This window comes from Populus nigra, chromosome 9 (genome assembly GCF_951802175.1).
Source record: "Populus nigra chromosome 9, ddPopNigr1.1, whole genome shotgun sequence".
NCBI lineage: Eukaryota > Viridiplantae > Streptophyta > Magnoliopsida > Malpighiales > Salicaceae > Populus > Populus nigra.
In genome coordinates, this window is record NC_084860.1 from 13,528,458 (window position 1) to 13,544,538 (window position 16,081).

General features: G+C 34.2%; 1 protein-coding gene and 1 pseudogene across 2 annotated transcripts; one reads left to right on the forward strand and one right to left on the reverse strand.

Annotated features, from left to right (window-relative positions):
• The first annotated feature begins 3,021 nt into the window (after positions 1-3,021).
• LOC133703382 (probable bifunctional methylthioribulose-1-phosphate dehydratase/enolase-phosphatase E1) lies at positions 3,022-11,001 on the forward strand (annotated as a pseudogene).
• A 2,303-nt stretch (positions 11,002-13,304) lies between these two features.
• LOC133703381 (VQ motif-containing protein 4-like) lies at positions 13,305-15,851 on the reverse strand. Of its 2 annotated transcripts, XM_062127862.1 has the most exons (3): positions 14,597-15,851; positions 14,417-14,470; positions 13,305-13,644 (listed from the first exon to the last, which is right to left on the reverse strand). In XM_062127862.1, exon 1 carries the CDS (start codon positions 15,359-15,361, stop codon positions 14,651-14,653), a length of 711 nt encoding a protein of 236 aa, XP_061983846.1. In that variant the 5' UTR covers positions 15,362-15,851; the 3' UTR covers positions 13,305-13,644; positions 14,417-14,470; positions 14,597-14,650. The 2 variants fall into 2 exon arrangements, with proteins under 2 accessions (XP_061983846.1, XP_061983845.1); XM_062127861.1 differs by lacking the exon at positions 14,417-14,470.
• Positions 15,852-16,081: the final 230 nt, after the last annotated feature.

Consider the following 16,081-nt stretch of genomic DNA (forward strand, 5'->3'; position numbering starts at 1 on the left):
TTTCCTTTGACTACTTAAAAGTGTAATTTTTTTTCTTGTACATTAACAAAAACTAAAGCTTTTGGGTAAAACATTATAGCCATTTTTACTGTTTATCATCTCACAATTCACTATGGAGTATAATAGTATTTTTTTTAATTTTTAATTTGGTCCTCAAGCCTCTTTTTTACACAAATAAGCCCAAATTATAGCCAAATTTCATATTTGTTTTTAGGGGTGAGGGCTGAATTGAAAAACAAAGGATTGAAGTGGAAAAAATAGGTAAAATAGGTGGCAAGTCTATAATTTTTTGAAAAGTTTATTTTAGTCCCCTATATTTTTAAGCCAATGGTAATTAGTCCTTATAATTTTTAAAAAATATATTTTGATACCAAACTTCATTCTCCTCTTTTTTCGATCATTTTTTAGGTGGAGAAGAGAGAGGGGTTTGTCGAATTCCAACCTAGAGAGAGAAAGTTGTCACTGAGAAAGATTTCGGCCACCAAAACAGTCAATTTTTGTGTCAAAACATTACATATGATAAGGGAGATTAATATTAGGTTTTTTTTACCTTGAAAAAACCTTTTAAAAAAAAATTTGAGCTCAAGAAGATTTTTGGTTTAAGGTTGAGTTTTTTTTTTTTTTTACGTTTTTAGGCCATGGATTAGTTTAATAAGGTTCTTATGGTGTTTCCTAGGTGTTTTGGATAAAAAAGAGAGTTGAAAATAGATTTTTAAGTTAAAAAAAAACCCTATTTTTCTGGCCACACTAGTGGCTGAATTCTTGGATTTTTAGACGACACATCATTTGTTTTTTTGATTGAGCCAAACGTTAAGTCTGACTTACCAGACCTAGCAGCACCTAACCTAATTTTTTTTAATATTAATGGATTTTTTATATGTGTATTTTAAAATTTATTTATTTTAATTAATATCCTTTTCTCTATGATTTGTTTTAGGTTTTTTAGCTTTTGTTGAATATCGATTATTTTTTTTAATTTTATTGAATGTGTTTAATTTTTTTTATAAGTTAGCATGATTCATCTATAATTTTTTTTTGTATTCTATATAGATTAAATATTTATTTTTTATAATTTTTTTAATTTGTTGCATAATATTTTTTTTCTTTTATGTTATTCAATAAATTTTATATAAATGTCAATCTCTATTACAAATTGATTTTCATAAAAAAATTCATTAAACATAACCAGATAAATAACCCATTTTGAGATATTAAATATCTTGATTTATATTGATCTCTTTATTTTTCCAATAATATTTTTATGTATCGTTAATTATATTTTTTTCATTTATTTATACAATGGTTTGTTACTTATTTAATTGGATACATGTATAAGTTTTTCGAATTACATTTATAATTTTTTATGTAAAAAACCAAGTTGAAAATTTTTACATGTTTAGGTTTTTTTATCATGTATTGGTGTTTTTAATTTGATCATTTTTTTTATGATTTTTTTTTCTTAACTCTTTTATAAAAGTTTTTTTTTAATTTCACTTTTCAATTTAAGTTGATAATGTATTATTTTTTTTTGGTCCTCATTGGATTTTTTTAAATACATTAATAATATTTAAATATTTTATTAAAAAATAATGCAGACCACAATAACCTAGTTATGTATACTTGAGTTACAAACAAGTTATATTCGCCTGGAAACGCAAAAACATTTGGTATTGGGATTTTATGCTTGTCCTTCTAAAACATTTAATGGTTTCTTTTTCTTTTAACTTTTTAATTTAATGTTATAAAATCAATATAAAGTGAAAAGGCTCCTTAAAAACTTATAATTACATGTTCTATCTGATGCTTTAACAATCCTTTACATCTTCCAGGATTATAAAAGCATATTAAATAAAAAATTTGCATGAGAAAATACTGATATTCGTACAAGTTTGAATTTATAAGCATATAAAATAAAAATTTATAGCAAATATAGTTCCAATACAAATATAATAATAAAATTCTAGCATACATACTAATCACATCTTCTAGCATGCATACTGATATAAAATCAATTTCCTAGTATAGATAGTAGAATTCTAGCATGTATACTAAATATATATTCAAACTTACAATTAATATAAAATCAAAGTCTTAGCATGAATACTTATAATATAAAATATCTATTTTTAAATTAAAAACAAATAAGAGTACTTATTTATTAAAACACTTTAAAATGTTGAAGCTTTTGTTTTTGTTAAGGAAAAATTGTTTGTACTTAAAGTTTTATTGTTCTTCACTTTGAAAAATTAGAATGTTTGCAATAAGTTTCTTAAAATTTCAATAGTATCATTTTATTTAGACACACTTCTAAACAACGGTCCAATAAACCAAGAAAATAACACTCGATTATCTCTCTATTAAAAAAAGAACCTAAACTCTTGGTAAGGAGGGAATCTTAGAGATTAAATAAAGCTTTTTTTAAAAAAGTAAAGAAGTTACATTAGAAAAATAAGTGAAGATTAATCATGAATTTTTGAGAAAATTTCTATCCAAAATAGTATATAAAAAAATAATCAATCTTAAATATTTTTATTCAATCCTTTTATATAAAGAATGTTATGAACCATATGTGGATGAATTTTTTTTAAATTCAGTCCAAAATAGTGCAGAAAAACCACCCTTAAACACTCCTATTTTTATAGAGAATATTAGGAATGCTAAGCTAATGACTTTGATTACCCTTTAAGTACTATTAAAAAAGTTCTGAAAAAATTAAAAAAATTAAGCAGAATCTAATATTGATGAGTGAAAAAAATAACTACACGAAAAAAAAATTGTAGCAAAAAAAGTAAGGCCTAGATGAGTTGCCCCGAGCTTAAAGTCTATTTTACTTGAACCTCTCTCCCCATCTAAATTTTACTTTTAAAATTATATTTCTTTTATATTTTAATTTTACTGGAAAACTTCGTGTGGGCTTAGCTTGGATAGCTAGAGTTTGTGGGCTCTTTGTTTTTCTCCATTAATTGATTTAATAACACTAGGGCAAAGTTAGACCATTTTCCTTTCCCTTACATGGGCCCTTTCTTCTTCCTTTTCTGCTTCTTTTATGTGGTGGGCTAGTGATCTCTTGACTGGCATGATTCACAGGTTAGAGGACTTTCAGCAACAAAAATGGTGTGATACATGCCTATTAATTAATAAAAATAAACCAAGGGCAAACTCCATGCACTAATGTAATAGTCTGGTGAAAACTATAAATGATTACATTTACAATAGTTCTTCAATGACCAGATTGACTCTTACAATTTCTTCACGCTAAGCCCACAAATTGATTAACTCTATGCACTGATTATATTTAAAAAAAAAGGCTTTTGAAACATAAAATTAAACAGAAGCAGCCTTGGAATCACAGGAATAAAAGCAGCAGTCTTTCTCTCTCTAGAGTCCTTGTATTTATTGTCCCTCTCTAGAAAGAGAAAGCAAGCAAATGGCAGCAGCCTCACCAGCAGTGGCAGTGGATGGAGGAATGGCAGCAGCAAGGGTGGCATCACAAGCTTATTTAGAGACCAAAGCAGTTAAAGATACAAGGGTGTTAATTGCTGATCTTTGCAAACAATTCTACAGCCTTGGATGGGTTTCTGGGACTGGTGGTAGCATCACCATTAAGAACCATGATGATTCTATCCCTAAGCGCCAACAGCTTATTCTCATGTCCCCTTCTGGTGATACTAATATTCTGGTTTTTAAGGGTTGGCTTATGTGTTAAAAGTTTGTTTTTTTTTCATGGATTCTTGATTGGTTTAGTTAATGTTTGTGTCTGGTTATGTGGTTTTGGTTTCTGGGTTCCCTTTTTTTTTCTTTCTTTCTTTCTCTCTCTTAGCTTAATTTGATGGTATGTTGTGCTGCATTGCTTCTTTATTATTGTTTATTTGATACTGAAGCTTAGTTGTAGGTATATGTGCTTAGTTCCTTGTGTGTTTCTATCCATTTAATTTTCTTTTACTTGGTGTTAGTACTTGATTGTATTTTTTTTTGTGTATTTTTATGGCTTGTTGTTGACTAATGGGAAATTTATTGAACCTAAGTTGAATATTTGTTGTAATTGGGCAGGAGTGCAGAAGGAGAGAATGGAACCAGAGGACATGTATGTCTTAGCTACAAATGGGTCTATATTGTCTTCGCCATCTCCGAAACCTTACCCACACAAGCCTCCCAAATGTTCTAATTGTGCTCCTCTTTTTCTGAATGTATTGGTTCGATTATGTCCTCCACTTGAGAGCACATGAAGAATGGAGTTTGAGTTGTTATCAATAGCTTTCAAATCTGAAACAATGATTTATTATTAGTGCAATATTGCACAATAATTCTAAAATAGTGAGTTCTTATTTGAATTGTTTTAACATTTGCTATATGGGAGTGTTCTAAGCATAATTTTTTCTTACATTAAGTTCACAACTTTATTAATGCAAATGGCATGTCTCTTTGAATTCTTTCTTGTGATGGTAGTTATGATGCTATATTTATTTTCTAGTTACGAATAGTTAGTGATTGATCGTTGTTAAAATGGAGAAAAAAATATAATGAAATGGCAGATTTCATGTGCTTTTTAGGAGTTGCAGCTTCCATAATCTCATATCCGGACTAACATGATAAGATGAAATTTCACTTTTTCTTCAGTGTCACAATTTACAGTTATTCCGGTGTAATGCAAGCATATGACATGCGTAATGCAGGAGCTGTCATTCACAGTCATGGGATAGAATCTTGTCTTGTAACAATGGTCAATCCATTATCAAAAGAATTCCGGGTAGCTCTTTCTTTTTGAATTTACAAGTGATTGGAATTTTTAAAGTTATTCCTGTTGTTTCTTTAACATAGCAACTTCTAGTTCCCACAAGCCCTCCAAAAGAAACCACCTACCTTGATATTTTCAAGATCAATATTGTACATGTAGACACAACTTACACTCTTTATTACATGGGGAAAGATGACACTTGAGGATATTATCTTGGTTGAAAGTATTGGCATGCGATACTTGAGCTGGATGAATCATCAATGGTTCAAATGCAGGAGGATACAGATTAAAATGTAAACAAACAATTTTATATCATGGAACATTTATCTGTTAAATGATGAGTGTTCTCCAATCCGAGAGCCTACCTTGATCATACTAAATGATGACATTAGCTAAGCATGATCCACTAAGTTATAAAAATTCCTTAGTTTTTTGCTGTTGAGATGGTTTATTATTTGTGATTTGAATGTAAAAAGGCAGGACAAATGGAATAAGTCAGATATTTTTTTTATTACTTTTAGTAAAAGCTTTTAGACAGTAGAATCAGAAATGGATTTATTTAACCTCATATTTAAAGAATTCTAAATGGAGTAGAAGCAAATGGGCAGTGGGCAGGAAACATCAAATCCAACCTAGTTGGTGAGATACCTGGGTGATCGGCAGTTACGAAACAATTGCCATATGGTATCATTAGATTTCTACTAATAGAGTAAGTGAAATTAACTGAGTAAATATCTCTTATATATATATATTATGGGTATTTAGATGGGTGGTATTCTTGATGTCGTTATTACTGAAAAAGTATCAGTATTGTCATGTCAGAGAATCAACTATTAGCTGTACAAAGTCGTTAGAAGAGGTTTTGCATTGTGTTTGGTTGTTCATGCATCCTGAAAAACCAATCTTGTCGTCATGCATCATTAAAAATTGTACACAACATCCCCTATGATTTGTTTTTTCAACTACTACTCTTTTCTCACTGCTTCATTTGACTTGCTTCTGGTTTTTTTTTTCTTGTTTTTTTTTAAATTTACATATCACCCATATGGAGATGATAAAAGGAATTCAAGGGCATGGCTACTATGACGAACTTGTTGTCCCAATAATAGAGAACACAGCCTATGAAAACGAGCTTACTGATTCTCTTGCTAAAGCTGTATGTTCTTTTGTTTGTTGACATCTATAATTTGTAGCTTGGCTTCTAACATTTGACTTTCTGTGCTCATCTGTAGAACAAAAGATACCGTGGGAGCAACCAATCAAATATTCCTTGTGAGCTGGAACTCACCATGTGTAGATCTGTTGTCCCATCAAATATTTGTTGGAGAAATTTGTGCTCGTCTCCTCATGCCATTTTGCTTGATTATTGTTTCAATGTCTCTTGACTATTATTCTTTAGTAGCTAACTATCATAATGATGGGTGGCATAACCAAAACCAACCCTTGCTAATTAGAACATGCCTTCACTGTAGTTACTGGAGAATGAATGCCTTTTTTGGGAAAACTTTTCTTTGATATCCAGTTCTTTTGTTTATTCAGTGGGATATGCTTTAGAAGACTTAGAATGCACTCATATGTTTCAGATTGAAGCGTACCCAAAAACAACAACTGTGCTTGTTCGCAACCATGGCATATATATATGGGGAGACTCATGGATCAGTGCCAAAACCCAGGTTTGTGTCTGCTTTTGAAGGATCTGAATGAAGTTGGCAACTGCACAGAAAATTCATTAGTTTTATTTGTTGTTGTTATTTGACTGTTCTGTTATTTAGTGTCCACTATTGCTTAAGTATGCTGATTAACATGATCATCATTGTAAATTTTAGTGATAAAGGGCCAGATCAATCATAAAAGTTATCTGTCATCAATTGATCAATCATAAAAGTTATCTATCATCAGTTGATTTTAGCTAGCTATTTGTGAAATGCTGTGAATCTGAAGTGAATCTCAAATTCTTAATCTTTGAATCACATGTTAATTTCCTTCTCTCAGTGAAGGTGAAGAGAAAAGTTAACATGGGCAAAGCTTAGGTTGCTGCAAGTATTGCACTGATACTTGCCATTGTTTCTAGAATTCAATAGATATTTGACTTGGGACGCCATTCAAACTATTGATAAAATGTTGAAATAAATTTAGCTATGCAAAGGGGTTCTATTGATCTCTTGTTAAAAGATTTCTTTTCCAGTTTCTTATTTTTTTATACTGCTCTTAATCGTAACAATTTCCCCTCTGACTCCTTGTTGCTATATGTTTTCTCTAATGCACTATAGCAGAAACCTTAGGAAGTTTGTTGATTGAACCCTAAAATTGGTGTTATTTTGCCAAGCAAGGAAAACCTCAGGATATACATCAGCTTGAAATTTTTTTCCCCCTCAAAATTTAGAACAAAGCTCCTACATATATGACAGCTGATATGTGCATGAATGACTTTTTTTTTTAATAATCACCCACTTTCATGGGGTTTCTTGCCTTTTTTTCTTGATTTGGCTTGCATATTCAACTCTTTTACACCTGGAAATTTTGTACTAGACATGATAATGCTCGGCACAATATCTAATAACGTTTCACACCTTAAAAACAAAATGTTGCTTGATCAATGCAACATATATCTACTCCTGCTCTATCTATGTGGTTGTATCATCCTCTGTACTAGAAGATGGTATATTTGAGAGAGAATATATTTGTATGGTTCTAGCCCAAAACTAGCTGCGTGTGTGTAATCTTGTATCCTCAATTCCTTACAGACAAGTTTTGATTTTACATAATTTTTTATATCTCCAAATGATCAATTCTTCTTTTTTATCTCACTGCTGTTTGGAGCTGTACTTAAATTGGTCTCAAATCTTTCAGGCTGAATGTTATCACTATCTGTTTGATGCCGCTATAAAACTTCATCAAATGGGCCTAGATTGGTCCACCCCAGACCATGGCCCAATTCAAAAGGTCAAAGGAGTTTTAGGTTGTAATGGAAACGTAAAAATGGTGGTTAAGGCAGGCATGAACAATTCTGGACCATTGCCAGTAAGTTCTTAAAACGATGCCTTCATCATTACTGATATTCTCCCCATCTTAATTTTGATGCATGTTACACTGGATTAACAAAAACTTGTGATTTATGTTGGCCCCAGACCGTTGTGGTTTGAAATCTGCAACAGTTTTGAATTTTTTTCTGTTATCAAATATTTTTGTCGTATCAAATAAACTTTTTTTATTCTTCAATTGTTTTTGTTGCAGCGTTGCATTGTTCTTGACATTGAGGGAACTACTGCTCCAATAACATTTGTTGCTGATGTTCTCTTTCCATATGCCCGTGATAATGTTGGGAGGCATCTGTCTGCAACATATGAGACTGCAGAAACTCACAATGATATAAAGTTATTGTGCGCACGAGTAAGAATCATTATTAGAAGTTTTGGTATGATAGCAATTAATATGTTGTACCAGATTGATTATGGTTTCTATTGCATGCTGCTGGTGGAATTGTAACATTGATCTTTTGAAATTTGAGTGCAATGGTGGTAAATATTGCTATTCATTTATGGGAAGTGTGTTAAGAAGTTAGTTGCTAATAGTTTTTGAAACTTAACGCTCCTTATTCCTTTTGAACGTCAATGGTAAAATGTCTTGGTTTGTTGTGAACAAGAAAAAAGAGAGAGAGAAGCATACCAAAAGGTAGAACTGGAGAGAAAGACGGCAACTCTTTCTGTATTGGACAAGGACTTTGTTAGGAACATAATCACAATAGATGGCCCTAGAATTTTGGATGTTCCAGAAAAAGTGCAAATATGCTGTCAATCTTAGAAAATGGAAAATTCAGCTAGTAGAGATGGATTTCCGGACTTGTAGCATGTGATTGTGATGTAGTCAATTGGCTGATGGAAACTCTCCCTTGCAATGCTTGTATTTTTACCATGTCTAGTCAGCGCCCAACAATTTGTACTTGAATTCCTTTTGTATTGCTCAAAAAGGTATAAAGTGGATTTGGATGGCCAAGCTTAGCACTTCTTGGTCTCTTTTTTGCTCAAGGAGTTGATCGTTGCCCTTAATTTACGAGTTTAGCAGTTCAGGGACTTTGGAAATATGTTGACATGAGCTGTTAAATCTGTTTTTGTAGGTTGAAGATGACTTGAAACAAGGTATTGATGGTGCTGTTCCTATTCCAACAGATGATGCTGGGAAGAGGAGGTAATTGCAGCTTTGGTTGCTAACGTGGAAGAAATGATAAAAGCAGATCGAAAGATCACTGCATTAAAACAATTACAAGTATTCAGAAACATATAGTTGGTAACCAAAAAATATGCTTGGTATAAAGTTTATCTCTGTGATATTAAAATTTATTGATGCAGGGTCATATATGGAGAACTGGATATGAGAATAATGAACTGGAAGGGGTAGTTTATGGTGACGTTCCAGAAGCATTGGAGAAGTGGCATGCTTTGGCATAAAGGTTCTTCCTATTTCTATTTTTCAACATTTATCCATTTAGTTTTTGTTTATGCTAGCATGAAATGTCACAGTTGCAGTTTGGTTTCCACCTGTCAATGTAGCTAAATACCCATCAAAGCAAATTCTCACTTCTCTTTGAATGATTCAAACAGTAATTTCTAAAGATCACATGCTAATTTGCTGCCCATTTTTATCCTGAAATACTCCATTACTGTGAACTGTTACTGTTGTAGACAGAAGAGGATGTTAGTGCTGCATGTCAAATATTTCTTTTTAATAACTAGTCCCTAATGGTATTTACATCTGAAGTGAAGTTGCAACATAATGACTCCACGGACTGTGTTAGATAGCAATTCAATCCAGTTGTAAAGAAGGTGTTACATAAAGTCTATTAAGCTAAATATGAAGTTCCTTGTAAGAATAACTATAATGGATACTGGGTGTAAAAAGTTTTGAATATTAAGCAATCCGTTACATGAAAAATACAATGCAATTGCTATCTGAACATAAGGGATGGAAAGCCCACCCAAAAGTAGAAATAGACAAATGAGAATTGGAATATATGAATAATAGTTGTTAGTGGTACTGAAGAGCTAGAGATTCATTGTATAAATGCATGAGAAAGGATGGACCTTGAAATACAAATACCTAGTTCCTTGAGCTGATTGATTGTGACTCAAAGGCTTTCTGTTTGCCGGATTGTAATCAACTCCTTGACTGTGTATATTCTCTTTGTGCCATTATGTACCGTTTCTATGTTGCCTCAGGTGTATATATATTCTAGTGGAAGCAGGCTGGCGCAAAGACTTATATTTGGAAAAACAAACTATGGAGACCTGAGAAAATATTTGTCTAAATTCTTTGACACCAAAGTGGGGTAAGTTTTATAGATGCTTCCCAAGTTACATTTCCACTTACTTTGATAACACTCTTTACTCCTGTTTCTTGCAGGAATAAGAAAGAGACACGCAGTTATATTGAAATCTCAGTCACTTGGAGTTAATAAACCATCTGACATTTTGTTTCTGACGGATGTCTTTCAAGAAGCTGTAGCTGCAAAAGCAGCAGGTAACAAGTTGCTTTTAGTTTTCTATTTTATAAAGTGCTGCAAGACCAGTAGCAAAATCCTCCTAGTGCATCGTTTCACTACAAGTCTCGAGTTAACCAGTTCAATGGATTTCCTTTCTTTTTGTCACCATCGTTGTTTTGAGCATTAGGAATGAGACAATGTTAGTTGAACCCCTGATAGCCCCTAATAACAAACCATGTCACTGCCAACAAGTTGTAGCTGAATTGCACGGAGTGTCCCAATTTGCAAAGAAAACACTTTCATGTTGCTTCAGCGTGTCAAAAGGAAGCTAATTTACTCCGGTGCTAAGTGTTATGAAATGACATCTGTGGAAGTTTACTCATCTCCAGCAATGAATCTTGAGCTAAGAGCAGATTTTTGTTCTGTAAACTGAGTTCTGGATCTTCAGCGCCATGCTTGGAAAAAGAAAAGGCCATCCTTTTCTTTCATGCTATCATTTGCGTTGATATTTGAATTTTCATGCGTGTTTCAGGTTTGGAGGTGATGATTTCTATCCGACCAGGAAACGCACCTCTTCCAGATGATCAAAGTTTCAAGACGATCACCTATTTCGCTGAAATCTGAACAGATTTGTACAAAACATTTTTCATGCTAAAAATCAAGTTTTGATTGGAAATCTGAAAGAAGATGTGCACAAGTATTGTTGCAAATGTATGATGTATCATTCATTACTCGCGCACATAAATAAAATCAGTTGTTTTTAAAATCAAAGGAAGCAGTTTCCTTTGCATCATCTCTCTGCTTTGCATCACCATGTTTCGCCCGCCCGCGCCTGCCCGAAGGGAGTGTCCTGCATGATCTGACTGTATTTCAATAAAGGAAAACAGGCTTGAGAGGTCAACTTGGGTATCTTGGATAATGTCTCTCGTAATCAAAGCTGCTGCTAGCACGCAGTAAGATTAGTTTTAAAATTCCCAGCAGCGCTCCACAAACTGGTTTCATCTCCACAGCTCGATTTTGCACATTGCCATGGTTAGCACTTCAACTGCAGGTTGAGGGAATTGATTTTAATTATTGAAACTGGCAAGAGCTGCAAATTGAAGCCTGTCATCTGGAAGGAAATAAAAGAAGTGCAGATTGTGTTGGAAAACAAAATTTATTATGAACTATTTCAGAAATTAACATACCTAATTGAACACAATTCATATAAGAAAACAGCAAATGGATCATTTGATCCAAGTTTTCCAGCCAATTATATAAACCAGATTAGAAATTATGTTCTGTCCTGGTTTGCAACCTCTGTCAATCCACCCCCAGATAAATAAATCAGCAACTGTTACTAAAAATCTACTAAATTGATCATTTGATCCAAACATATGTACGAATTCAGCGGCCATAAAAAAGAATATAAAAATAGAATTTAATTATAATGTCGAAATAGAAAAATAATGCTTGAGAAAGCTGCCATCATCTCAATGATTTTTTTTTTATTGCAAGTGCTAAATTCAATTTGTTTCTAGCTTTGATTCTAATTATTATTGTGACCACTTGATTTTTTAGAAAATTCAAAAGGGATATAAAATCATATAATAATATTATTCTGACGACTAGGCAAGCATGATCCTTTACCAATGCCAAATACTGGATTACGACAAATTCAAAGTTCTTAGAAGATTGGAAGAAATCCAGACCCTTTAAATTATTAAGTCTGTCACCATCTGTGAGCTGAGGTCATTCCCTTCGTTGTAGTCGCAACTTCCTGTTGAAGGATTCAAAGAATGTTTTATTAATCTACATGGTGGTTACACATTTGCTACATTAATTTCTATCTTTTTCAATGTTAATTTTCACTTTTTTTTCTTATGAAATAAATATAAATAAAGGTTACTATGAGATCATAATTGCTGGCCCTTGTCACATGTAGGATTCTAAACACGGATGTACTGTAATGCCGGACAAAACCTAAGTCAGCAGCGACCGGAGAAATATGAGTAAAAAACAGTTGGGACCATAAATTTTAGATTATTTTGTGGCTGAAGTGCTCAAAGGTATGGTTGGCCTAAGAATTCAACGGTGTGCTCCGGTCAAACACAGCCAAGAAAGTAATTATTTTGCGGTCATGAACTACACCATGCACAACATGTCTTGAATACCTTCAACAATACACAACATGCCCTGAATACCTTTGTGCTCTGTGGTGGCCCAAAACAGTGACGGCACACAACCACACAGCAGCACGCAATTGACACCATCACCGAAGAGATGCGGGTACAGCTAGTGTATGAAGCTGCAGTTGGTGGGCCAAAGGTTGCTCATCTGAAGTCTTGATCAAATAATTTATCCACCATTCAATCATACATGTGAGAGGGAGTGGATGTGCTCTGCTAGTTTTTTCAAAGAGACAAAATCATTAAGACCTGTTGACGAACACCGTGGAAAAAAATCAATATCTCATTGAGATTTCTCCTTTCCTTTTGTCCAAGAAATACTACTAGCCTGGAAGCATTATAGATGTATAGTTTTTCCAAACTTTGAAAACTAGGCCAAGAAAAGTGGACTCGGCGGTCTGATAATTGCAGATATTCACCAGTATGCATGAGTGGTGCAAGCTCTTATTTTGCTTTCGCGGTGAACAGGATTTGAGTCTTTTATGGCTGGCCGGCCAGTCACAAGAATTTACATCTGATGTGTATTTGTATCTTTTGTTGGAAATTAATATCAAGTTTGAATTTATGATGAACAGCCACAGAAGCTGCCCTTTGCCAGGCACCCAAAGAAGGTGCCAAAAGTTGCTCAACTTGCAACAAAACCAGTACAAAAAGATCACGGCAGCTCTTTGTCAAACAATGCCCTAACTAGACCATACAGACATAATGAATGACTAAGTAAAACTTTAAGAGAAAGTCCCTCACATTTTCTCTGCTTTTCTTTTGTTGTTCGGCTCATACTCCATCTTTCCCTTCCTTTTCAATCATCATCATCATAACCAAGTCCACTTTCTCTTCCCTTTTTTCTATTTTTTCTACCCTTTTCTTATGCTTTTCCCCCACCATAATAACAGGGTCTCTTCTTAAGTCAAAAAACGACGACACCTTAAGCTCAACATATTCAAATTTAAAAAAGAGTAAGAAACGAAACAATAACATTGCATGATACCATATTTGCATAGCAATTGAAAGTTCTAGCTAAGGACAATGACTTCACTTCCTTCTTGAAAGAAGCAAACTGAGATAGTTCATTAACTTGTCTTGTTCCCTTACACGCACTTTACAAATTGTGCTAGATACCCAAAATATCTAAGGATGCCTCGAATTCATTATCTCTCAGTTCTCTTGGTGGGGGTACTGATCAAGAATCTGAGCACTCAGACTGCAAGAAAATCTTATACCAAGTAGTTGTTGGCCAAAGGATCCAGGGCAGAAATCACTGTGTCCTATAATGAGAGCATGCATTAGACCAAAGAAAAAGAAACTAGAGAAGGAAAAGAACAGGAGACCAGTAAAAAAATAGCATGCTGCTGTATTTATGACACTAATGGTAAATAATTTGAGCTATTCAGCTGTTCTGATCTCAATTCTGATCCCACACCTTCTCTTTGTATAAGTTCCTTTTCCACTGTGTAATCTCTCCCTTGTACTTTTTTTTTTGTTCTGTCAATAATATAAATGTTCAAAAAACTGTGGGTGAACTTAATTGTTGAACATCTAGTTTGTGGGCCATTTTAGGACAAAAATACCTTCATCTAAGAGAGCTTGATCAGCATCCCAAAGTGGAAATCGACCTGATTAACTAACTTAACAGGACCAAATCAAGCATTACATATAAAAAATTGCAGAACATCTTTATACTCTATCTCCACGCAAGTTGATTAATTTGCCACTAACATTGTTAAGCAGTCTGCTCCAACAATGATTGAGCACACCACATACTTTTTTCTTTTTCAACTCTCTTAAATATTTCAGTGCAGCTTGTAAATGTTTACCCTATTTTTGGTGATTAAAGTTTAATTTTATATCTACTATTCATGGGTCAATAAGAGAGAGGAAAAGCGAGCTCATATATACATGTAAAAGAGAAGAAAGAACACTATAGTTCCTATAAAAATTCTTGAAAATCAGTAATGTACGCACAAATACATCCACAGTCAAATTCATTTACCCATGTTGATAGTCCTAAGAAACAAAAAGGGAAGAAAGGAGATTCACCTAAATAATTTTATATAATGATAAAATATAGTCCCCAGTTATTAGAAAATTTACCTGAAAAAGGAAAGGAAAGGAAAGGAAAAGGGAAAGGGAAAATGGTTAAACAAATTAATTAAAGGCTTTACCAATATATGATGAAAAGAGAGATCAAATTGTACAATTGAACACAAAGATTTCTACCTCTCCCTCAAAACCATCCATAGCCCATCATCAATCCTTTTGACTTGAATATTTTCATGAAGAAGAGCCTGAGACTTTCGGTGAGGTTACAGGAAAAAGCGACAGCAACTGGGGCTCTGAATCTCTAGGGGTAGAGATAGGCGACGGATGCAAATAAAAACCTTTCTCTGCTATTGCTCTCTCCTCTTCTGATGATGAATTCCCTAAAGAAGGTGAGCACTTGTTAAAAGGGTCTTCATTTAATGGGGTTACAGGGCTAAGTGTAAGTTTAGGGAAGTCAAGCAAGCTTGGAGACAAGATCTCTGGTTTGTTTCTTGGCGAAAACCCGGTAACTGGGGAAGCGTTACTACTGTTTGCAAAACTAGGCAATAGAGTGTTGATCATGAGACTGTTTTTGAAGCTGTTGTTTCTTCTTTCATAAAGTTTGAAGCTGTTTTGTTGTCTCTTGGCCGGCATGTTCTTGATAGGAGGGATGGCGTAGTTTCTTGAAGTTTGAGTCGGTGTTGTTGGTGGATCTTGGGTTGTCTTCGAGGAAGCCTGTTTTGCTGTCTCTGTTGAGCCAGTGAGCATCTGGACAACTTGTTTGAAAGTAGAAGTGTCTGCTTGGACAAAGGTTGTTGGGTAAGGGTTAGTGTCAGATCTGGAGATGGGTATTGGAGTGACTGTTGAGGTGTGACCTTGGACCCCATTGTTGCTTCCATTGCCATGAGGCGAGTTTATTGGAGATGGGTTTCTGGTTTCTTGAAATCTTGCTGAGGTTTCCATCGAGAATTGTTCTCCTAACAACCAAGCTTAGCTAGCTACCCACCTCCCTCCCTTAGCTCTCTTATTGATTTCCTCTTCCACCACCACAACACCTTTAGAGAGAGAGAGAGAGAGAGAGAGAGAGAGAGAGAGAAGGTTTGAAGAGAGAGGAGGAGGGGGAAGTAAAAGGGCTGGTTTCCTTTCCTTGCAATGAGTTGGTGTTGGTGTTGTTGTACTTAAAGAGTCAAGACACGAAAAAAGAAAGAGGATGGATATATCTAGTACCTCTCTCTCTAGACTTTCTGTTTTCTACCTCAGGGTTGGCTATTTTCACTCAAATCAAAATGTTTTGTATGCTCTTTTTTGGGATTGATTGGCCATGGCCTGGGAGAAAATGGCCAAGTCTGTGTTTTGGGATTATAAAAAGATTGCAATGGTATTGGTTGTATTTGGAACTTTTGGGCACCAGCATCAGTGCCAAGTTTTCCTTTGGAATCTCAATGCGCAAAGCTCAGGATAGTTTTATATATATATATATGTGTGTGTGCGTGGCATTGACTTCAGCGCCCTGACTACAAGGACTCCTTGTGTGATGGGATTGGAGGTGATGGCTAAATTTCAGCAGGAACAAACAACTGTGAATTCAAGACATGTAGCCTCTGCGCGTGTCTTCACGCTCCGCCCAGATGGGTTTGCATTCTTTTGCGCACTCCAGGAAGTGCCTCCACTTGATCGGGATCC

Coding starts and splice junctions, on each gene's coding strand:
- LOC133703381 (XM_062127861.1), bottom strand. CDS start 15,361: ATGGAAACCTCAGCAAGATTTCAAGAAACCAGAAACCCATCTCCAATA.